This window comes from Lottia gigantea (genome assembly GCF_000327385.1).
Source record: "Lottia gigantea unplaced genomic scaffold LOTGIsca_27, whole genome shotgun sequence".
NCBI lineage: Eukaryota > Metazoa > Mollusca > Gastropoda > Lottiidae > Lottia > Lottia gigantea.
The window spans coordinates 1,650,787-1,676,324 of NW_008708846.1; the positions used below are offsets into that span (position 1 = coordinate 1,650,787).

General features: G+C 33.6%; 2 protein-coding genes across 2 annotated transcripts; both read right to left on the reverse strand.

Moving 5' to 3' along the window:
- Positions 1-465: 465 nt before the first annotated feature.
- On the reverse strand, positions 466-8,956 carry LOTGIDRAFT_117918 (hypothetical protein; the record flags this gene model as incomplete). The annotated part of the gene is made up of 3 exons (XM_009056297.1): positions 466-587; positions 953-968; positions 8,882-8,956. 3 exons carry the CDS (start codon positions 8,954-8,956, stop codon positions 466-468), a joined length of 213 nt encoding a protein of 70 aa, XP_009054545.1.
- Positions 8,957-17,573: 8,617 nt separating this feature from the next.
- On the reverse strand, positions 17,574-24,177 carry LOTGIDRAFT_232255 (hypothetical protein). The gene is made up of 5 exons (XM_009056298.1): positions 23,983-24,177; positions 21,580-21,690; positions 20,876-20,953; positions 18,924-18,989; positions 17,574-17,932 (listed from the first exon to the last, which is right to left on the reverse strand). Exons 1-5 carry the CDS (start codon positions 24,076-24,078, stop codon positions 17,822-17,824), a joined length of 462 nt encoding a protein of 153 aa, XP_009054546.1. The 5' UTR covers positions 24,079-24,177; the 3' UTR covers positions 17,574-17,821.
- Between the last annotated feature and the right edge of the window lie 1,361 nt (positions 24,178-25,538).

Here is a 25,538-nt window from a genome sequence, read left to right on the forward strand (position 1 = left end):
TTTTTTGTCATCGTACCTTCATGTTTACGAGCTAAAACTGAAAGTGTTTTCAAGAACGAGGTCAATAACTTAACCAATTTTCGTCATAATCTGTCAATCATTGTGTTTTCTGATTTTCATGCCAAAATGAAAGCATTTCTAAGAAGGGTAATAACTCAAATTTAATCTCAATAGGGTACATCCTTAAGAGATTACAAATACTCACACCAAGTAATTTCAATATCTGTTAAGCGTTTACGAGCTCAAAACTGGATGCGTTGTCAAGAACAAAGGCAATAACTCATACTAAATAATTTTCGATTTTTCTGATTTTTCCATTAGGTTCCTCCTTCGGTGATTACAAACACTTACACAAAGTTTCGTCAAAAGAAAAGTGTTTACGAGCAATTGTGGACTGACAGACAGATATCATAAAATCTTCTGTGATTGGTTATTGCTGCCTGCTTTTTCTCTTGAAAGTGAACCTCAACTATATTTCACAATTAGAATTTGCAACAAACAATTACCTAAGGTCATCTTTCCACTGATAATTTCTGGATCTTTTTTCAAGTCACCCAATGCTGCCAGAGGTAGACCCCAATTTGCAACTGAAAATAAAAATAATTTACCAGACTAGTTAACAAAACCAGATCACAAGCAATTTGATTGCAAATATAAAAGTAATTTTCAAAATGGTTCCTTGAGTGATGAAAATCTGACAATATTTGTGTGATTTAAGAATTCATACCAGTTAACTGATTTTTTCACTTCGATTATTGCTTGGCTTATTCAGAAAAAGATGATATATTTTGTCTCAAAGAATCTAATTGACCCAAGCTATAGGTGGTACTAGTTATTCAAACCCAATCAAATTAGAATAAGATACAAATTCTGTCCCTTTAAATCAAAATACAGAACGTTAAAAGATTACAGATTATTATGAAATATAACATCTAGTTAGTGTAAAGCTTACCTGGACCCCAGAAATGCTGAAAAATAAAAAATTAAATTATCATAAATAACATAACTTGCCAGTCTACAATTCTAAATAGTGATAGATAGCTGCATTTGCATTTTTGCATCTAGGACAGCAAATATTATGGAAATTACATCCCATTAAGAGACAACTCAAGGTATCATCAAGGTGTATCTGAGAATTTTATTCACCAGTTTACATTGATTTGGATCGGTTGCTGTCCATCCATCTAATTTAAAATATTTTGGAAAATAATAATAATATTTACACAGGAGTAGTAGGAGTAGGAGTAGCCACCTTTTAAATGCCACCTTTAAAAGCTTCCTTAGTTAAGCCCAATGCAGACGAGGAACATTTTAAACGAACAATCGTAAAAATTTTGTTTCGATCATTTTTTTCACCGTATGCGGATTACAGAAACACGAACAAAAATGTTTGTGAGAATTGTTCGTGAAATCAAACAATTCTTTGTTCGCGGTCTGCGTTAACAACGAACATCAGCGCCGAAAATTCATCGACGAAAAAGCAATCAGCGATCGAAGCCAGCGACATCCAGTGAATCCACCAACACAAAATTTTTGACTGTGGAGAAGGAGCAGATGCCCGAATGTCATAACATATCCATTAGCCGAAAATCTCACCCAACATCGGGTAAAAACAGTACATGCCTTAAATTAAACTGAATACTCGTGGATCTCCTAAGGGGGGTAGTATCAGGTGTTCTAGAAAGAGTGAAAATACTCTGCCAATAACAATAGTGTTTCTCTCGAAGAGTTTGCAAAACTCTCATAACTAAGTTAGAGATTCGGGCAACCTCAGATATTTCACCCCCCCTGGGACATAAACCTGGCTCCGCCACTGCTTCTCCACAGTCCAAAATTTTGTGTTGGTAGATTCACTGTACGTCGCCATTTTGAGTGTCATGTGGTCTGGCTTCGATCGCTGATTGTCTTTCGTCGATAAATGTTCGGCGCTAATTTCGTCGTTAACGCAGACGGCGAACAAAGGATTGGTTGGGAGGCGAACAATTTTAAAAAATCAAACATGTTTGATTTCACGAACAATTCTCACGAACACTTTTGTTCGTGTTTCTGTAATCCGCAGACGGTGAAAAAAATGATCGAAACAAAATTTTTACGATTGTTCGCTTAAAATGTTCCTCGTCTGCGTGGGGCTTAAGTAAAATCATCTAGACTATAAAATTCACAAGGCTGACTTCAATCGGGTCATCATCACAATCATCTCTACATTAAGTGTACTTACTGTGCTGTTAAGTTGTGAACACAATACAAACAAGGTAACCATCAAAACCAAATATGGAAGAAAAAAAAAGAGAAAAGAAAACATGAACAAAGTATCTTCAGAAAAGATTTCTATTTTAATCTAAACCATTCCATTAAGCCTGCTGCAGATGCAAATAAGTGGCTGAGCTGTCTGCCTCAAGAGGTTGGGAGATCAGCTGTTTCCCGAAATAATCCAATTTTTTCAAGAAATGCATTGTTTATATTGATGACATTGACGGAGTAAAACGCATTAAATTCGACATGAAGACACAATAAATGAACAATTTAACAAGTTTCATCAAAATCTGTCAAGGATTGTACTTATGCCAGTTTTTTTTAGTAAAATTGAATGTATAGAAAAGTGCGGAAGCATATTAGGGCCATTCATTTTTTCAAGTTAGTATGTTGAATTTTCAAGCTAGTATTTTCAAGCTAGTATTTTCAAGCTGGTATGTTGAATTTTCAAGCTAGTATTTTCAAGTTAGTGTGTTGAATTTTCAAGTTAGTATGTTGAATTTTCAAGCTAGTATTGTTGAATTTTCAAGCTAGTATGTTGAATTTTCAAGTTAGTATGCTGAATTTTCAAGTTAGTATGTGGAATTTTCAAGTTAGTATGTTGAATTTTCAAGTTAGTATGTTGAATTTAGTAACTTAACTTTAGATCAATAATTCTTTCGGATTCATAATGCTGAGATCCCGAGCTTTCCAGTGATATGCAACAAGTCTATGTAAAATAAATATTTCGAAACTCCATGACATGTCTGTTAAAGTAACATTCTCGCCAATTTCTATAAGAAATGCACAATGTCAAGTTTTGTCAATGTCAATGTCAATATAAGGACGTTCTAGGGTGGATCAAAAGGTATCATGCAAGTTGAGCTTACTGAAGCACCTCAAACCACGCAATCGGCTTAATTGACCCACTTTCTTATTCATTGTCCGAATTTCTTCAAACTTGGTATATACTAGTAAATTCTATTTGTGATCTGCAGGAAAATATTGAATTGTTGTGTGCATGTGCTTTCCCAACTTTCTTATTTCTTATCCAACTTTAATCCGATTTTAAATTTGATCGAAATATTGAATTTTGTTGTATGCATGGGCATAACTTACTTTCTTATACAAATTTCATCAAACTTGGTCTTAATTAATTTACAAACGTTCTTTTATTCTTAGTCAATATACATTAAACTCCAGGCACTTTCGCATATTTTCATTTAGAGATGTAGAAAAGTATTTACATCAATGTAATTGCAATAGATCATCTTCATAATTATGTACCTGAATGTCATAACACGCCCTGCATCAGTACTGTTAATAGGACAGAACTTCTAAATTTTGTTATCGAATTGTCGATTCTTTTTTTCTTTTTTTTTTTGTGCTGAGACTACAGAAGTTGCAACAACCATTCAACTTCTGTAGACCTTCTGTAGTGGCAACGTGTTACTTAAATATAATTTGGAACATTTTTGCAAAACCGGAAGTGCCACAGTTCAACATGTGCAAAAAGTCGAAAATTGGCTCTAGAAGGCACATTTTTGCATCGAATTTCTTCGGGTTTTCATTTTCACAATCTACCTGTAATTTCTGACCTGATAGCACTTGAAAAATTACGAAATCGAAAAATTTGTCGCTCACTTTTTTCGATCAAATTTTTCAATTTTTTTTGCAACTTTTTTGTTTTTGATCTGAAATTTTAAATGCAAAGAGACTTCACTAATGTAACTAATATGATACAGTCAAATTTTGTACGTCATTTCCGCTTTTAAACAGGAAAGCGACTGAATTTCAAATCTACTTCCCGTTAAAACTTCTAGTGTAATTTAAATAGGCCAATGAAATTTATGCTGATCGGTAGACAGAGTTATGACAAAAAAACGAAGAAAAAAATCTGGACCGGAAGTAATATTTTGGCCGTTATTTTGATTTTCCTGAAATGCGTCAAAATCCATTCCGAGATAACGGCTTATCCGATTTAGATGATTTGGTGTCAAATGAAAGTATATCTTTTGACCTGTATGATGTAGAATCTTTAAATTTGGTACACAAGATAACATTTTAAATATCAATTAACTTATGTCAAATAAATGAGGTGGGCGTGGCACATCCGGGTCAAATTAATCATTATTGACATTTTTGGCCAGAGGCATAAATGTCAAAGAATACATTTGTTCAAAATGGAACTTTGCATACAATTACCTCATGTTTTAAGCCACTTTGTATCAAAAGGTCAGTTGTTCCAGCTTCATAGTTCCAAAAAAGGAACAGGTTTTGGAAATTCAAAATTTTCATATTTTTGACCTTGACCTTTGTTGACCTTAACTTTTGTAGGATCAAACATCATTGGCACTTTTATATTTGCTGTCTTACCGTATATTTCCTGCTGTCTTACCGTATATTTCCCAAATATAATGCGCACCCAAATATAATGCGCAACCCTTCCTTTTCCCATTAAAATCGGGAAAAATCCATTTACCTGTGTATAACGCCCACCCCTTCTGTAAGGGGCCCATTTTGGGATAAAAACTGTGCATTATATTCGGAAATATACAGTATGTCAACTTCTGGTTATATGGCTGTGTGCAATTTGAAATTTTGATGACTTTTTTCTCTTCATCTTAACCTTTTTAGACCTTCTCCTTTACAAGATCAAAGATCATTGACCTTGGATGTATGCTGATACTTTCATTTGTGAGGTCTGGCGTCTACTTCTGGTATTGGAATCTTCTAAATAATGAAAATTTCTCAACTTTAGACTGTTCTTGCAATTGACCTAATTATCGTTGAAGGTTGCTACATTTGCAAAGTCCCACTCTGTGCCACGTGTGGCTATAGTTTTTTTTTTTTTTTTTCATAATGTTAGCCCATGGGTAATACTCAATAATTTTAGCTAAAAATTTATGCCTTCTAAAGTGTTACAAGAATATCTAATAAGAATTGGTCCTGCTGTTTTGCTAGTAAAATCTTGACCAATCGCAACAAAGCACTTGACGTCACGCTATGTTTGCGAACATAAACAAAACGAAAGCAGCGAGTCATTAAATGTCTTAAATATGGATGGTACAGAATTGAGTAAGATTTTTGATAAAGAATTGAAGCTGAGAGATTATTTAACCTTACTATGGAATATTTACTTGGAAATAATGTGTTTTTATCTCTTCAAACGTGGAATTGATATTGAAGGTGTGTGTTTGAAACTATATATTAAGAATTGAATCAAATTTCAAACTGAGATTAAATTTTTCACTAGTTTAAAATATGACAGATATATCTCAGTAGTTAATATATGTGAGGCCATGGACATAAATCTTGGCCAAAAGATCATATATATATCTTTTGACTTTAATGTACATAAATCTTATTCATAGCCACCATAACATCTATCACAAATAAAAGTATACTGAAATAGGCCAAATCACTGAGACTCCTAGCTTGTATGGAATAAAAAGGTTTGAGATCACTGATTATATATATATCTTGTAGGTGTTTTGCTAGTTTTAAAATAGTCGTAAAATAGTCTCTTAGTTCCTACACATAGTTTCTAAGATGTAACCTAACAGTTTTCTTCTACAGCCTTCTAATCCATACAAACTTGATCAGCAGAGGATGTTTACTTAATTTCCATATTTGGATATAATTAGACCTGATGTCATGTCAAGATGGGTTCAGTTTCGTAAAGACACCAAAAGTTATGCCAAATTTGACTTGTCATATTCAATTAAAATGTGACATTTTACGTCTGGTCCTAAAGGTACCATCTGTATATCACATTTGAGGAACGGTAAGGGCTAGATTTGTCAGACCGTGTCACTATCATTTTAATCTATTCATTTTCTAGCCCCTTTGAATTATTTGAAATATGGTTCGAATGAAAGATTTCTTGACAGCTAAAAATTGAAAGAAGAGCAAGCCTATGATAATGCCACTGTTTTGATGAAATGTCCCTCATTGCACGCTGCATGGTTGCTGTTATTCATAAGTAGAATCGAGAGAAGGAAGGTGGGATATAAAAACCCTTTTTATACAGTCATTAATTTGCCTTAATTTCATTTTTTCACCATAGGTTCAATAATTCATTATTAGGTTCAATTAAACCTAATACATGTAAAAAAAATACTAATTTCAAAGGCATCAGACAATACAGTCTGAAGACTACCCTGTCTGTCTATTATACAACAAAATTCTGACATATACTGTTGCCTCCTTTATTGCGTTCACAACCACATTTTATATAATATAAGTGTATCATTAAAATCATACCTAACAAAACTTTCATTGAAAAATCATCAATTTCGTAAGAGATCTCAATAATATAAATGATTACAACAAATTTCATTAAAATCAGATGAAAACTGTAGTCTCTATAGTGTTCACAAACAATTTTTGACACATTTTTACTAAGTCAAGGGCAATAAATCAAATTCTGTTCAACATAGAATCGTCAACTTCGAACTTGACCACTACCTCATAGTTCTAAACGATCACACAAAATTCATTTTTTAACTGTAGTCTCTATTGTATTTACATACAAACTTTTACACACTTTTACTTAGGTAAGGGCAATAACTCAAAAAACATTCATCAAAAAATCCATATTGAAACATTGTCATAGCTGGACTGAAAGTTTTCCGAACACTAAGTTTGTAATCTGGCCTAATTGTAGGCATGCTTACTTGTCTCCTATCTATTCTAAAGGTTTCAATTGATAACATTGAGCTGTTATAAAGCCAAACCTAGATCAAACTGCTTAATTAACAATTAATACTCTCCATTTTAAAAAAAACTCTTTTAAAACAAATTCAGTTTGATACATGAATAGATATAAATAGCATAGCCTACTTAAGAAATATTTATGTATAATTTACGACATTTTTCTTAATGAAAATTTTGCATAAAAAGCAAATCTAATTACAATTCCAACACTGCTGCTTTATTACATATTTGTACAGGTGTCGGCTGGAGTATAGTCAGAAAAAAAAAGCTCTGTTAAATGGGGCTTTTCCACTACTCCGAAGATGCGTTTCCTTTACATAATTTTAAATTACCTTTACGGTAACTGTAACTTAGTGTTGGGCATCACCGCTACTTTCGTTTTGTTATTATCATGTGACTCTCCGACCTTTGAAATTTTGGCTGTGCATGCAATTTAAAATGGTGGATGTGAAATTAGTTTCGTTAAAAAAACTTTGACAAAACCTGAGACGTGGATACATGGTGTAGGGAGAAAATGATGGTATGACTGAATTACAAAAGTATTTATCTTTCCAAATATATCTGGGTTTGGCTGATCCCAGGTATTTAAATAGGTTTAAAACCCCAGCACCTTAGGAGATGCAGAAAGGTCCCATTTAACACAGCCTATTTTTTCTGACTCTACATCAGCCTACATCTGTCCAAATAGCTATCAGAGACTGGAATAGAGACAGGTGCTAGGCGTAAAAAGGGGTCGTGGGTTCAGATCCTCCTTTCAGTACAGTCGAGTAACCTAATTTCGTGGAAACCTATTATTCGTGGATTTCCAGAAAGGATTTCCAGAAAGGATTAATAATTTACATGAGCGACCTTGCTCGACCTCCGCATTAGTTTGTTTTGATAAACATGGGTTTTCTCTACAATATCAGCTAGTAGAATGAATCAGTAGTTTCAAGCAAGGTAAAATGTATTAATGTATACTTTGACAATTACAAAATGGCGGATTTCAGTTATTACCAAACGTCACCATTTTTTATCGGTTGAATTTCTTTATAATCCCAAGCGGTAATCGGAATTCCAAGTGTCGTCTGCTAGAATGTAGTCCAACAAATGTCACGTGATCAACTAGCGGATTCCGTGTCAGCAGAAAATTTCTACGGAACACAAAGTGGACCATATTCTTATGTTGTTTCAGTGAACTTTAGCAATAAATCACGCTACGTATCTTATTTTGTCAGTCACTATTTTTTTTTAAAAATCGTGGTTCTTTGAAGGAATTGTCACTATTTATAATGAATTGATATTAAAGATAAATACTAAGAGAAGTTAATTATTCCACCCAGTATCCATACAATGTATTTTTCTAGACTTATTTATAGATCAAACATTGTACACGAAAATAGGTGACGCATTCTGCCGCCGTTGCCGAGGTGGTTGCTCATGAAATATAGGTCAAAGTGGAGGATTAATAAAGAAAATCGAAATAAACCAATTTTAATTATTTTAAGGAATATCTTAGGAAACATCTAAGACATAAATTTTTTTTTTCGTTTTCTTAACTTTGACGAAATTCGGTGTTGAATCCTTATATCCACGAAAATAGGTTACACCACTGTACTGGTAAGAAAAATTATGAAGCCTCCGCAAATGCTTCTGAGAGTTGACGGCGAGTCGGCTCTCACCCCTAATACCAGATAGAATAGGATATAAATAATTTATAAATGGGGGCACGAATTTGCTTTGAGTCTGGGTAAATCTGATCGCATCCTTTTAAATTTTGATTCTACCTGTAATTTTTCTTGTGTCTACCGTAGGGTACAATAATACAAAATACATTCACATTCTGTAATGTTCTTGGCACCTCAGAAATGTTTACACATACGATAGCTCGTTTATTAATTTATTGGCCATCAGAATAACCTCAAAAGAGAACAAAGAAAAGGTGCGATACATACCTGCATAAATAATCTCTAAAATCTTTGCTTGAGACATAATTTAGTCCCTTCTTGATTAGAGGGCCAGCCATGGTCCAATAATAAAGTGAAAGTTTTTCAGATGGCCTTGAACATTAGACGGTGTAAGGTCAGTCTTCTGTACTTCTAAAAATATCCACCATAGACTTATTATCCCCCTTGAAAGATATGCTCCAGACAACAATTTTGTATTCATTTTATCTCGCAATCTTTTTTTACCTCTAAATTAAAGCGGTATCCAGTTCATCATGTCCAAACCACGTCTCCATTCGTCATAATTGGAGTTAATAACATTATGTTAAAACCCGTATTAGTGATACGATGTGTCCTGTTATGCCTTTTGCTTGACGGTAGGCCCTATACTACCTGCTATGATGGCCAAAAAAATTGAATTGTTTAAACTTAGCCAAAGCGAGTCTTTTGTTCATCAGTAGACTATCAAAACTAGGCCTCAACACAAACTCTCTCTATAATCCACTAAATCCATAAAATTAAGCAGGACTAATAATCCATTACAGGGACAGAGGTGCCGTTTTCGGTAGTTGATTTGGATTTGACTTGAATATGCAAATAGGCCTAGTGTTCAGAACTACTAAAACCGTACGAAAATAGCACCATTTCTTCAAATAGACCCCAAGGGACTTTTTATTTAGGCTATTTCGTTCACAGGCTTATCTTCTATCTCGAAAATTGGGGTACGCCTTAGACCCCTAAGTCAGTCAGAAATGAAAGTGTGACTGCATGACTCCAGTAGATTGTGACTGACTGAAAAAAATGCGACTTATTTTTTCAACTGCTATACTTTAGTCTCAGAAATGGGATTTTTTTTAGCTAAGTCAATCAGTAATGGTGTTCACAGCTCACCGTCGAAATTTGAGGGTTCAAATGTTTAAATGACAACTCGTCATTCTAAGATACTCTGTGATTTATTGTAAAGCTTATAGAAATAATGAGTATAAAATTCATAGTTTGACATATCTTGCGATTTTCGTTCATTTCTAGTAGCCTACTTCTGAAGACTATTTACATGCATAGATGCTGCTCACACTCCGACAACCCCGGGGCATAGTAGAAGTAGGCCTATCCAACGTCATCAACAAATATTCAAGTCTGTTAAAATGACAACTCCTGATCACTATTAGCTTGATTTTAGACTCCTCTTGAGCTTGATGTGTTGTAATTGAAAATTGTTACGGCTGTAAGGCTCAAGTCGAAAGACAGTAAGCTGTGAATAACAGGTATTACTGATTAGTCTTGTTCGCCGATTCCAATCTTGATTAAAATCTCACTTCCACGACAAAATTATCGCGCCGACAGAATTTTTAATATTTAAAATGTTTGATATTTGTTGTGGATTGTTTTAGCCTCATTATAGATTCAGTTTGCTCGAATTACATAATCCGCACGTGATTATCGACATAGTGGAAAACGACTGACCGGAGATTTTCTGTCTCCTTGTGTGCCCACAGTGAAATTCGTGACAAAACTCTAGTCGTTGATAAAATCGGCGATCAAGATCGTTCGTGTGCCCGCATCATTAGCAGTAGGCCTACAGTTTATGTTTCTGAGACTAAGGTATGATTTTTTCCCGGAAAGCCCGCATCTGTCCCTTTAAACTAAGTAATTTTGAAACGTGTTTTTCAACAATAACTTATTTTTATGTATAGAGAGTCATTGACACTTGGTATGTCAAACGTATGAATATAATTCTACACTTATTGCCAAGTTAAGTAGTCCCATTCCTTTAATATACAATATGCAGTTATACTAGGCCTACTACATTTTGAATTGTCACTGGAAAATTTATTATTTGTACACATGATGTTTCAGAGGAAAATTTTTAGTCCAAAAAGTAGGTCATTTTCAAATGAACTTTGTATAGGAGGGAAAATTTAAAGTCACCGAACCATATATTTTTATGGACCCGAAAATAGGTACAAATAGGGGTCTGACTGACTCTTGTCTTGGAGGTCAACTGTCGAGGCTGAATTCAAATTTTGGCTTCTCTGTGGTGGTATCATAGTCGCAAGCCTCTTTTATAGCGTCTTAGAGGGTTCTCTCAAGAAAATTTTAGAAAAAATTACTTGATTTGGTTCATTCTGATACATATTTTGAAGAAAAAAAGGCAGACATTTAGATTTGTTGAAAATTAAGTGGGGGTACAATTAGGGGTGCAAACCACTTTTCTAGGGTGGGTTTTAAAAGTCAACCGCCTACCGCTGCCAACCGGCATACCGGGGTGAAAAAAAGGCGCTAAAATGAGCATTGTTAAATTTAAGGATCGTACATTTTCATACTACAAAACGAAACTATTCAATTTGACGGAATTTTTGTTGACGTCAATATTATGGAATCAAAATTATTAAAAAAAACGAAACAAATTAATATTTCTTTTTGCTTTGAGATATTTTCCCTCACATTTTCTGATTCAATTCGTATTTAGAATAGCAATAATCAATCTCTTTTAAAAATAAAATGGGGCACACAATAAAACGTACAAAAACCTCTAGATTTTTTTTAATGATCACAACGACTGAACAAGGTCGTTTGTTTCAGAGTTACTTCCCTTAACTTTTTACTGTCGTCGGGAATATGGAGCATCAAGGCCAAGGAATCTTTCTTCCACCTATAAGAATATTTTCAAAATTAATCCTTGACGTAGACTGTAATAATTCTGCGAATGCTCCTCCTGTTAATCCAACAGAATCATCGATATATCGATGGCTAAGAGCACAAATCGTATAAGTCCTTTTTTCTTGTTTTGAGATATTCGCATTTTAAAGTTTTAAACAATTCGTACCAGCACATATTTAGAGATAGATTCACAATATTTTGATAATACAATGCATATGGCATACTGTTATAGTTTCGCAAACAAAATTTTACTGAAATTGTTTTTTGAGGGGGTGGGGACACTTAATTGGACATATTCTGATTGTGTACTGAATAATTCGTAAAAACTGTGGACTTATCCCATTTTGTCTGCTCTATAACAGTGAATATTTCATGAAATCAAAGAGACTTAGTTTTTCATCTTCACCTAGAATTCAAAAAGGATATAGTTTCTGCTTTCTGCGATCAATAAAATTGCTTAATCTCTATCAGAAACAAAAAAGACCGAGTAATTCCATTTTCCTTCATTCATTTTATTGTTAACGTTGTAAAAGAGTAGACCATTTTAACAGTCAATTTGCTTATTTTTAAAGGTGATAATAATACTATGAATTAAATGTAACATTTTTATTGCTTAAAGCACAAAAATTGATTAACAGAACATAATAGAACCAACCGAATTAAACAGTTCATCTCACAATAATTGTAATAGTATTGTCAGTCGGTATCATCATCATTATCAGTGACGTTTGTCAACCGTCTTAAAGATGGGAGATCATAATAAAATTGATAGTAATTGGGTGGAATCACTCTTGATGACAGTAAACTCACAAGATCTGATTTCTTGGCATTGGAAACACTATCTGTGTATAAAGGCACATGTTTTGTGGCCCTTTCAATCGCAGAGTGCATGGAGTCCACTTCCATATAACTGTGGCCGGATTCCATGAACTTTAAGTCAATGATTTCGAGCGTTTTTAAACTCTGAACTGCATAAAGCATGGCTGATGCGACATACTGATTTCGGTTTTGACCTGAACAGGTATCAGAAAATGAAGCAACATGGGTGACGCTATCTGGCAGATTTTGGAAATAATGCAAAAGTGATGTGCTTATTTCTGAGGAGCCTCGTTGCCCTTCACACTCATTCCAGAGATAGCAAATTCCGTCCGAAGAGTGGGCCTCATAAATTGTAAAATTATACACTGAGAGTTTTCGCTTATAGTAAATTTGTGCGTCTCCAGCATGTGGTAAATTCAGAACGGCCTGTAAATCAAATGATATTGAACTGAAGGATTTGTCTAATTTGGCTTGTTCTTTGTCATGCCTTTTTTCGTCTAAGGCCTCATTTTCACGCCTTTTATGCTCTTCCCAATCTGATTTAAGACTTTATTTATCATCACCTACTGCATTATAATAGCCATTGCATATGGAACATTGATCCTTTTTGGGTCTGAAGAATCTCAAGTTGAAATCATTGAGAAAAACTTTTCTATACTTGCTGCTTGAGACTGGATCATTTATCGACATTCTTGGACAAAAGTCGTTGACATAGAGATCATACATTTTACTGATGGTCAAATCACACCGAAGGTAATGAGCCTTTGTCTGTTTCCGACAGTAGTGGGATTCAAGGATGTGATGTGGGTCTTAACATTTGCGATCCTTTCAGACTTGATCTTGTTCCCTGGTGTCTTTGCTGGTGTGCCATCATCGCTAGAATAATTGCCAGAGGAATCAATAGATGTGATTGCTGTAGTGATTGCTGAATGGCCTATATTTAAAGTGCTCTGAAAAAACTTTTTACATACTCGATATTCGCTACAGTGTTTCACAAATGAGTATTCACATGATTTGTTCTTCTTGCTTTTGTTATGCCTACTACGATGTCGATGGACCTTTAAAACTTTCACACGTTTACATAAAAAAATCTTTCTGTCTTGCATTATCAGCCAAAGCATAATATTCACCACAAATGCGTTTTCTTTCATCTTCATTAAACAACGTACTACACTTGAAACGACAGTTCAGACAGTTTACTGGCTTTGGTCCTTTTTGTGGTACCCGTTTCCCTCGACGGGTTACATATGACTCGCCTTTAACCCTCTTGCGATGTCGAACATTTCGTTGCCATTGAGACGGGTCCCGCTTTCTTTTCCTAGATCTTGGTGTTTCTTGATCACAGGGGCCAGCTATTGGAACCTCTTGCGGAACAAGATCACTTTGAAATGACACATGTTTTTCATCACTATCGCTATCAGAGGTTTCTGATTCTGGGATGTATGTCTCATCTGCTCTGTCATCAACATCATCATCTTGACAAGAAAAATCTTCATCTGATTTTGGATCTTCATTTTCATTAATCAGCTTAAGGCTTTCTACAATGACTTGATCTACCGATTTTGATTCAACTTCAACTTCATTCTGTATTTCATCGGGCCAGAACTGATCACTCCCAGTGTACCATCACTTTGTGGAGTATTTTCATCCAACATATTCAACACTGAGTCAATTGTGAAGAGCTTATCCATGTCTACAATACAGAAAAAGAAATCTCATTGATTTCAGGCTATAACAAGGCTCTTCACATGTGACCTGGGTCATTTCACTTGCGACCTGACTTATGCTTATCAAAAAATCACCAGTGTGTATCAACAATGTGCCTTGACTTCATTTAAATTGTATAGAGTAATCGAAGAAGACTTATAATGACACAAAAAACACTAACCTTGTTTTTGTTTTCAAATTTAATGCACCAAAAACTTTTTCAACCATGTGCTTTTTGATGCGAAAATGGAATATGTCCACCAATAGAAATAAAAAAAGTTAAATATTTTGTGCACAAAGCGTATATGTCCGGACATATTCTATTTGTGCTTTAAGATATCAGACTTGTGGAGATAAACCAAATGGATCATTGGGATTATCTTCCCTTTTTAAAGGGATAAGGGTCAAACGAATATTATCATAAGATGCAGAATGATTTATTTTATACAATTGTTATAAAAAGTGAAAAATCACCAAAATGGACTTATACGGTCTGTGCTCTGAGCCATCGATATGTAGTGGATAAAAATCCTCACCAAGACTGGAAGCACACTTCCAGTACTTGGAAAAATCAGGTGTCCAAATATAGAACCTTTAAAGAAAGAGATGGGGGGACGAGACCACATGGTGATGATGGTTGGTTGATCGAAAAAGTTGCGGCGAAAGATGTGACTAATCATTGTGAAAATATTGGTGATTGTCATTTCATGAGGCAAATTATTATAAGCATGGCAATCCGAAGTATTCTGATGTCAGGAAGATGATAACTGAAATACAAACCTTTAAGGCTAAAGATAGAAAATTTGGTGAGTAGCCTCAAAAGAATACTTTTTCCATGTGTTCTCATTGCATACTATGTATAATAGTGATGAAATTGACGAAAACCCTGTTGCGTTCACCTGTCGGATGTAAAAAAGTCTAGCCTACATTACCCGATGATTATGAGCAAGTGTTTTTCGCCTACGAGAACGCACATGACCTAGTTGTGTCATTGTTAGTACCAGTGCTTGTGGTAAAAAATGTGCATCTCGGCTCAGTTTGATACTTTTTAAGATTTATTGGATTACACTTATTGAGAGATTCTGTTGTAAAATTAATACATGATGCTCCATGTTCCCGACGACAGAAAAAAGATAAGGGAAGTAACTCTGAAACAAACGACCTTGTATCGTTTCCTTTTTAAAATAATTTTGATTCTATAATATTGACGTCAACAAAAATTCCTTCAAATTGAATAGTTTCGTTTTGAAGTATTAAAATCTACGATCCTTAAATTTAACAATGCTCATTTTAGCGCCTTTTTTTCACTCCGGTATGCCGGTTGACTTTTAAAACCCACCCATTTTTCTAGGGGACACGCCTGTCCTCCCACTGTCGCCGCCACTACCCGAGACAAATGGCATGCAGTTGAAAATTTTGTTCTGATATTTATTGAAATGAGAGAAAAATTCAATTCAACGCTCAATGAAGTCAGATCGTAGAAACAAATGTAGTGACGATTTGACGCCAAATTTGCCATCATCTGCAGGTCACCCGACTAGCGTTACAGACTTAGCAAATTCCACGATTTTCATCATCCATTGCTCTTTGTGAACCTTGCAGACCTTATAATTAAGAATGGCGTTGTCCAATCGTCACATAGGAATGCTATGCCGAGATAACTTCAACTAGTGATCTCTTGCGAACTTGGGTTCTGACTAGACGATTCAGAAAACACTTGCCCTGAATTGTTATAAAACTCTCTGAAGTCTTAAAATACCACCTAAGTCATTTCTACTCTACAAGAGCACTCTTTAAGAAACTGGCGGCTTTAAAATAAGACAGAAGCACGATCGATCCAGCTTTTCAGACCGGTGTCTGACAGGGTTGGGTGGTATTGCATCGCAGTTTGCGTATCAAAATGATCTTATGATCAGCCAAAAATATAATTTGTCACGACAATCTGCAAATCAAATCAAAATTGTGTATTTGTCAGAAACATGTGGCAAGTCTCCGTGGTCTTATCTTTCTCTATAACCTTAATTCGAATTGGTCTGAGATATTGCTAATCGAATTTTAGCAATCTATATTGAACCCTAGTGTTAGAAGAGGTGGTGTCAAATGCCATTTTCAGCACTCCTGAAGCCTTGCATCAGAAGGAAAACCAAAAAATTGTGTTTCATTTTCTTCTCTAACTAAGGCTTCCATTTTCATCAAACTTGATAACCATGAACTATTATCTCTCTTTTGCCTATGAGATGGACATCCATATTCACATTAATGGATTTTGTTATTTGATCAGATCCTGACTACAGGCCGAAAGCCAAAAATGAATTACAAACTACAATACAACATTTTGTTTATAAATACCTAAAATAGCGAAATATATGTCTGTTTTAACCTTGAAGGAGGACCACATAGGTCCAGAAAGCCAAACGGTTTGAATTATAAGGAAGGCGTCAGTCTTTAATTATATATAAAAAGTTTTGTAAAATATGTTATTTCTATCTTTGTATCTACTTTTTCAGGTAACCTATTAAATACATATATAAGAATAGCTTGAAATATAAAGGCCCCTGTTTATGGAACTCTTTACCTTTACTCTGTTTTGTCTGGCAAAATTTAAAAAACAACTCTTTTCTTTCTTGAAAAAATGGAACAACCTAATCAGATGAATGATAAATGTATACAACTGTTAAAAGTTCTACTGCTTTTGTGATTGTAGTTTTGTTGTTTTTAGTTTCCTTTGTATTATGTGCTGTGTTCCTTTGAAGGGCAAAATTGTAAAAAGGCCAGGCCTAATTTTCATGCTAATAAAGATTTTATTACTATTATTATTAATCAAAATACATAGTGTACTAATAAGTAGAAGGCACATTTCTCTACATTTTGTTAGTTTTCAGCACCAACCAAAAAACAGACAACGCAACTTCAAAAGGGTTTTCGTTAACCTTTTAAACGGACAGGTGTGCCATTTTGGGGGGTTGACTTTAGTCTTGACTATATGTACATAGTCTTCAGAAATACTAGAAATGTATGAAAATCACATAATTCCAAACTATGAATTTTACTCACTATTTCTAGATATGTCTTTTCTATATATATTGACGAGTCATCATTTTAACATTCAAACTCAGATGATGCTGGACAGACATGGATTTGGAGGCTCAAATTTCAATGGTGAGCTGTGAATGATATTACCGATTAGCTCAGCTAAAAAAAATCCAGTTTCTGAGACTAAAGTATAATGGTCAAAAAAATGACCTACCTGTCCCTTTAACTAGTTTTGGCAAGATACTTTTAGTTCAAACTTACAGATAAGGTTAGGGACACATTTCTCATTTAGTTTATAGTTTTCATCAATTTGACCACTTAATTTTTCCAACCTACACACGTGTGCAGCTACACTTATTTCCACCTGATTGGAACACATTTCAGCTGAGAATATAAACTTTGAAGAACTATTCGGCATCTGCAGGCCTGGATTCCAAAACACCCACAAGATGAAATATATAACGCAAAACAACAGTGGATATAAAACAATATAATTTAATTTTATATTAGCTTGAGATTATATTGTGCTAAAATCTTAATGTTAATTCACAAATTGTTTTTTCCATTCCATACAATACCAAAATACATTACACACAGATTAACTACAGTATTATTACCACTGTCAAACCTGTTTTTGAAAATTATTGTGAATTCTTAGCTGGCAGGCAATGCAAAAATCCTGGACTATTTTAATCCAAAATCTTGAAATTATCATCATACTATATCTATAACATTGGTTTCTGTAAGCCTCTTGTTAATTCCCCATAAGGTGTGACAGAATTTTTCGTGTAGATTTCATTATCTTTCTGGTATTGAATTGACATATCACATAAACTCTACAAAATATAACATTCAAATTTCATTATTCAATTCCAATATATGGATTATATTTTAAAACAACCCCTGGAAAATTTCTTATGACACTCAGACAGTCCATACGATATTTCATTAGATTTGAATTATCATTTAACTTCTATTGTTGATTTAATACCTCCCTACACATTGATTAATCTGCACATTCAATTCAATTAAATCAAAACTGTGTTTGTCACATATAGGTTCTTTCTGCAAAATAGTGTCAGAGTTCGAAGAATGTTCTAAAATGATTAAATAATGAGCCAAATTTACATCTAAAATTATATTAATTACACATTTAACAGGCTGTCCAGCTCTCATTAACAAAAAAAGGATAATTTTTGGGATAAAACTATAAATTTTGGGACTTAAATAGGGCTAAAATTATGAATTATGAACTAAATCTGGGCCGTTTTAGACATTTAAAAGCATTACTTTCACACATTCAACACAAAATAAACTTCACAAAAATTCGAAAATTTTAAAAATGAGGTTTTATTCATTTGTATCTTAAACCATTCTAAACAGCATTCCTGTTGACGAGATACAACGATAGCTCCTCATGTACAAATACAAAAAAAAAGGAATTTACATAAAAAATCAGAACTCATATTCTCGGAGCAATCTTAGCGCTATGATGTCCTAGGGTCTTAACTTTAACATCCTACCGCTAAGATCGTTTCGAGAATACGTGGCTGGGGCTCTTTAAGGATTTCCCCTTGATTTCAACAGTTTAAAAGGAGTTTTAGCAAAACTGAAAAAATTTTTGGATTTTTAGGAATTGTAGGGCAGCTGTACAGCCTGATTAAATACAAAACTCATTCATTAGACAGTTTTACTATTTCCATTCATGATAATTCAAATATACCGGTATTTTGATTTAAATTGATTAGCCTGAATAGCTTATATATAAGAGTGTATCTAATATTTATAAACAATGGTAAGTAAAAGCCTATCAAAATGTTCTCTTACCTGAAAAGTACGAGGTTCGTAGATTGCTAACTTCTCTAACATAGTCTTATTTATTTGTACATCATTCTGAAAATATCATTAATGATTATATGTCCAAAACCTTATCAATTTCACTGATCACATGAATTACATTAATTAAATTCTCTTGCTTTTATTTCATTTACCAAAGTGTTCATATTAGAGTTATAATGAACAATTTCTTCAAAGTTTGTAAAAATTAATCAAGAATTGTAACTATGTCTTTACATACTACATAGCATTTCAAAGAAGAAGGGAAACAACACATATATATATATATAAATCCCTTTTTTTTTTTATCAAATTTTTGATTGAGTGATAATAATGAATTTGTCTAGAATTGTGCCTACTATAGTGTTCAGGAACAATAGAGGAAGCACCAATCAAAAGACATAAATTGAAGAAAGTGCATAAAATATGTTATGAATGTGCATCTAGCAAGCTAGTTCTTTGACAAATTATCTGCATCAGTCATATCATCATCTTGAGTTTGGTTTGATTAAGGCCATACCAAAATAATATTCTTTTCGTCGGAAAATTCCGTACCCGATTTTCCATTATCGAAATTTTATTTTTATAATTAAAAAATAATATTCGGTATGTATCAAAAGAGCTCCCGAATGTAAAATTTTGAAAAAAGAATTTTTAATTTTAAAAAAAAAATTATATTGCCCGTACCTCTAAATTGATCAGATAGCATGATTGTTTAGCTCTCATTTTTAGTTTCATTTTTATTTCTCTAAGCCTAAAATTTGGTAGCGGGAGTAACAAATTGCGCCCTCTATTTCCGTTTGTCAGTTTGTGGACATCGTGCGACAATTATAGTAGAACATGTTCCAGCTGTTGAAAGAGTGAGTTCGTACAGTAGTTTAGGCCCTTCGCTGAAGCAAGAATGTTTTCTCGACGACCGAACGCATCGAAATTCCGGAAGTTGATAATTATCAGAAATAGGCATGGCCGATGCAGTGCTAGAATTAATATTTGTATTTGTCTTTTTTACCAAAATGATTTTAGTAATCAAAATTAGATCACACCAGAAACTTATTTTGCCATACATGGCGTTTGATGTTGAGCCTGAAAACACTTTTAAAGATGCTTATGATCTGGCATCTGCAGGAATTTAATCGTGCATATCACATATCCTAGAAAAAGTGTACATCATGGACAATATGGAAAAATCAGGCGGTGTCTTAGTTACACTTTCGTTGAAAATTTCTCTGTGTGATGAACTGAAATCTAAGTTTGTGGACTTTTTAATTAACTTGCCTTCTCATTCTTTGTCTGAAGAACCTGTTTGTAATACTTCCAAAAGTGATAAAAATGTGTTCGATTTTATGATGGCATCAAGAAAGACATTAATGTTTCCTGAAAAACCTACACCACCAGTCTTTGACAAAACTTTAACTGGACCTCAAAAACTATTTTGTGATGTGCTAGATTGGTGCAAAACAATTGATGATGGCTGGTCAAAAGACCAGTTAATCTGTGCAAAAGAAATTTTGTGGAAGATTACAAATTTTTTGTGGTATGTCGATACGCACCATGACAAATTTAAAACAGCTAGTTGTGCCATACCAAAATGTTTTGGAGCCTTTACACCATAAATAAATACTATTAATTGTTATTTTATCTGAATACATTCAAAATCATCCATGCTGGAAAATTTTAATGGTACGAAGGGACTTTTTTTTTTGAAAAATTAAAAAATATTATATCGCACCAACCAAATCAATGATTACTAACTTTTAGACATTTTTTTTTTAAATTAAAAAATAAATTTCGTTCGCTCGTACCTTTTTTTTTTCAAGAAATCCCGAAGAACAGAAAATTATTTTGGTATGGCCTAAATGACAATTTTTAATATAAATAGCACAGGTAAATTTAGTGAAAAACAAAATTGACCATCATTGTTGATAATCACATTATAAACATACCTCATCTAGTGTTTTTAAAAATTCTTTGTAAATTACTCCATGTTCTGAGCAAGCAGCTTCCAAACGTGTTGTGTTCAACTAAGAAAATAAAACACACAAGTTATAGGATGATAATCTAGAGATTTCAGTTTAAGGGGTAAGCCTTAAAATGGCTTGATATTTTTTGTGGAAACAAATTTCTTAAAGCCTTGTTGAGGCACACCTAACAAAAAATAGGAAACCTCTTCTGATGAATAAATATTTTTTTTCAGCTTGATTTCACCCCCATTCACTTATTTATAAGTAGGCGCACCATGGGAATGGAATATGGTTGGCGATCAATATTAATTATCAAGATTTTTTTGGAGTCATTTCTCCCCCCGTCCCGCCCCCTCTTTGGCTGCACTACTGTTAAAGTGTAGAAACTAGGCTTTCCATCGAATGCCCCTGTCCAAAACACTAATGGTAATACTACATTCTGTTGAAAAATAAAAACAAGTCAATGAACTTTCAATATGAAAAAATACATTTACAATACAAAATGTCAGTAATTTATGGACAAGTTTAAAAACTTTGTTTATTTGGAAAATTAATCTATCTCTCTATCTCTGGTCATAATTTATTTAAAATACCTTAAGCTTAAAATAAAACTCCATTGAGGAGCCTTGGCTCAATTTATCAAAGAGTGATCATACAAATAATCTAGATTAATTGAGCACACTCACCTCTTTGAAAAATTCTTTTCTAGCAGATCCAGAAAATGTTGAATTTCTTAATGCTCTCTCAACTGTTCTAATCTGAATTCTGAAGCATGTTCTTCTCCTACCAAAGAAATGCTGGAAGAGATAACACAGATAGAAATAAATATTATAAAAGTGACCTTCACACCTCATATGCTAATGAAGATAGCATGAAATTCTAGTTTGTGTTGCTAACAAGTTGATTTTGTTGATTAACTTGTCCTACTAGACCACTGTGGATTCTGAATTGAATTTTTACTGTAGAAGTTAGCATGCAGTGGCTAGGGATTGGTCATCCAACCCTCAGGATGCTATTAGAGATCTTAATAGCAGGTTAAGAGCAATGAAGTTCTTCATACTTTGCACTTCACACAAATACAAAGAGTATAGTAATAACATTTGCAGATTAAACCTTCTATTTAACTACATCATATTTTGGGACATGTTCACTGTTATAACTGAACACTGAAGTTACAGAAATAGACTACCTAAAGCTAGACCATAAGTATTGAGGATAAATTCAGACCCAAAGGTATATGCACTGCTTTATCAGCTCAGGTTTACAATTTTCAATTTTCAAAAATATACAAAACTACACATTTACATGATTAACCTGTTAAATAGCATGAGCTAGTTTTGGTGCTGACATTAAAAGCTTCATATTTAAAGTAGGAGGGGTATTTTAGAACGCCAAAATTATCTAAAACTTTAATCCTTTTACATTCCCTATGTTTTATGGTTGACGTTGGAAGCAAAATTCATATTGAAATATTTTCAACTGACAACTAGTTTGAGCCTGTAATATACATCGTTTTAATAATGAACATTTTGCATAAAAAATCAGACTGCCCCTGGTGATTTCCATGTCTTTCTAGGACAATTCAAGCTACTTTGGATACAGCTACGGTGGTGATTGTTGCTATGCGATTCTCCATATTATGAATCACTCAACTAAGAAAGAAATAATGGGAAGGAATACCCTACATTGTTCGACTCCCTACATACTGTTTTGGTCCTCTCACGCTTTTCAGAGATTACTGACTCTTTAGATATTTCTAACAGTATTATTTGAATTGATTAGAACCATGCTTGTTGAATACTGACATTGCACACACACACAAACCCTCTAGATTTCTTTCTAAGTCTTTTTTCTTTAATGTATATCCCCCAACGCCATTTTTCTTACATTCTTAAATACTTATATATTCCTCTACAGTGTCTAGGATGAAGTCTTGCTCGTTTCAATAACTTTTATGCATTTATTCTTTAATGCCATTGAAATTTATTGATGATTCGTCACAATATGACATTTAATGATATATGTAGGCCTATTGTATCTTGTCCTGGTTGTGTACCATACACATACCAAGAATTAAGACCGATCTAGGTTTACATTATTTTATATAACATCCAAACACATGAAAAGTTCAATTTATAGTCTAACCAGTACTATACCTTAATTATCTATATAAATGTACAGCTGTGAAAATAAAACAAAAATTTCAAGACAAATTAGGCCTACTTCATTTGATCTATTTTCCATATTGTGATACCATTACATGTAAGGTTAACTCATAGCAGAATTATTTATTAGGCCTATTCATATTTTTATCATCATTTTTCACATCCATCATCACAAGTAGTAATGGCATTCTAAACACAAATCAGTGAAAAGTATGATTATTTCAGATCTTGTATGAACAGAAAGACATTCTGAGACATGACATGCAATCTGAAATTCTATTTTGAATACCATTAGTCTTGGATTGCCTTTGGGTTGATGAAAATGTCGACCACTGGTAAAGTTATTATTTGTAGACAGGATTTTACAGAGGCCAAGTAGGGACTTTTCAGTCCAAAAAGTACCGGTAGTCATTTTTACATGAATTTTCTGGGAGGGAAGAGTGTCTTTTTCAAATGTTAAATCACCAAACCTTCTAATTCTCTAGACAAAAAGACATTCTAAGACAAATGCCATAAAGTTTGAAATTTATTTTGAATAGGCTTCTTATTCTCTCATTTCATGAAAATGAAATTTTCAATCATAGTCCTTATGCTGTTTCTCTTAGAATGTCTTCAGGTTCATAGAAATAAGAGGTTCAGTGATTTTACTTTAGAAATAAACACACTTTCTTCCCAGAAAATTCAAATGTGACATGAAATGGCCCACTTTTCAGACTGAAAATTTCCCTTTGTAAAATTATTTTAACAATTAATATTTTTTTCAGTGTTTAACATTTTCATCAACCCAAAGACAATCTAAGACTCTCAGTAGCATTTTGTAATTGATATACCAATTCATATGAAAATAATTGCCAAAATTCAATTCAGAAAACAGTGTAGTCAGAGAGAAAGACAGACACTGAGACAGTAATCAGTCCAACTTACCCAAGCCAAACGCTTGTACATTTGTCTTTTCCATGAAATGTCATAACCCCCATAAGGGGTTGGTAAGTTCCTTAAAACTTGTCGCGTTAAGTGCATTTTTCTTGAGTAAAGCTAGGCCTTTCTCAAATCAAAACAAATCGTTCACACAGTAACATTTACATGTTAAGCCAACTGCAGACTCACATGGCAGGTTATCTGCCCTTGTTCCATAAGTCTGAAGTTATCTTACAGATAGTCACCATACAAAATTGGCAGTTTCCGTAAACATGAATATTACGTATCTGATAATGAATGGAGCTATTCGTGTTTTTTTTCTGGGGCGAACCTCTTTACTTCCGACATTTTACTAACAAGTTAGATTTATAGGAATATTGCGACCTGAATTTCACTATCTTGGTATAATTTGAATATATTCATTATACGAAGTTTTTGACATTTTTTTGTAATTAACCGTCGGCCTATTAAAAAGGAATTTTATATAGCTTAATTAGGCCTATTTACCGTCGGCCAGGGATCTCGGCATAGGTCGAGATAATTAGGATACCTTCGGATTTTTCAACCCAGTTTCCCCCGTCGGCGATGCAAGTTATATTCAATGTGGATAATATGTAATATCTCGGGGTATTGCAGTATGCAAGAACACAATTCAGTTTTATGTTTTATTAAACGTGTATTCAAAACCCTGAAATATATAATTACAAAATTAGTAATATAACACAACCTTTAAAATATATATTCAAATATCACAGATTTTTACAGAATATCATATCACAATGAATACAATGCAACTAGTAGTGAGCTGTCGGAAAGGGAGGTAACCTGGTGTCATAAAGTTACAACAGAATCCCTGGAAAATCTATGTCATTCCTATGATTATATTTTACATATTTCAAAAATTGAAATCGCAGCCCGAAAGTAGAGTTTAGAACTTTTTTTTACACAACCAAAAAAGGGCAATTCGGGCACAGATTTCAATTTTTTTCAATAAATATTTTATGACATACAATATTTGTTAAAAAAAAATGAAATCTGTGCCCGAATTGTCTTAAATAACAATAAAAATAGTGTTTCTCTCGAAGAGTTTGCAAAACTCTCATAACTAAGTTAGAAATTCGAGCAACCTCAGATATCTCGCCCCCCTGGGACGTAAACCTGGTTCCGCCACTGTTATTTATGACACCAGGTATATCTACTGGCTCTCATTCACCAAGTTTAAAATTCTTAAATTTTATGTTAATTCTAAGACGTAGTATAACTAACTTATATTAACTCAAAGAAGCTGAAATAAAGATGTAAGCTAATATAATTATATGTTATGTAATAAATAGTTAAAGATAAAGAGTAAAATAATAATATGAACTTATATAAATATGCAATCATACTCCCATAGACACCTACACTTCCCCACCCCCACCATTTCTAAACCAAGACAATATAAAATACACATACCTGAAAATATTGAAGAAGTATTACAGGAGTATCATACAGAGAATAGAAGAACATACAAAATCCTAATTGTATAAAAGTTAAAACATGGTGATTGTTCTCCCAGATCC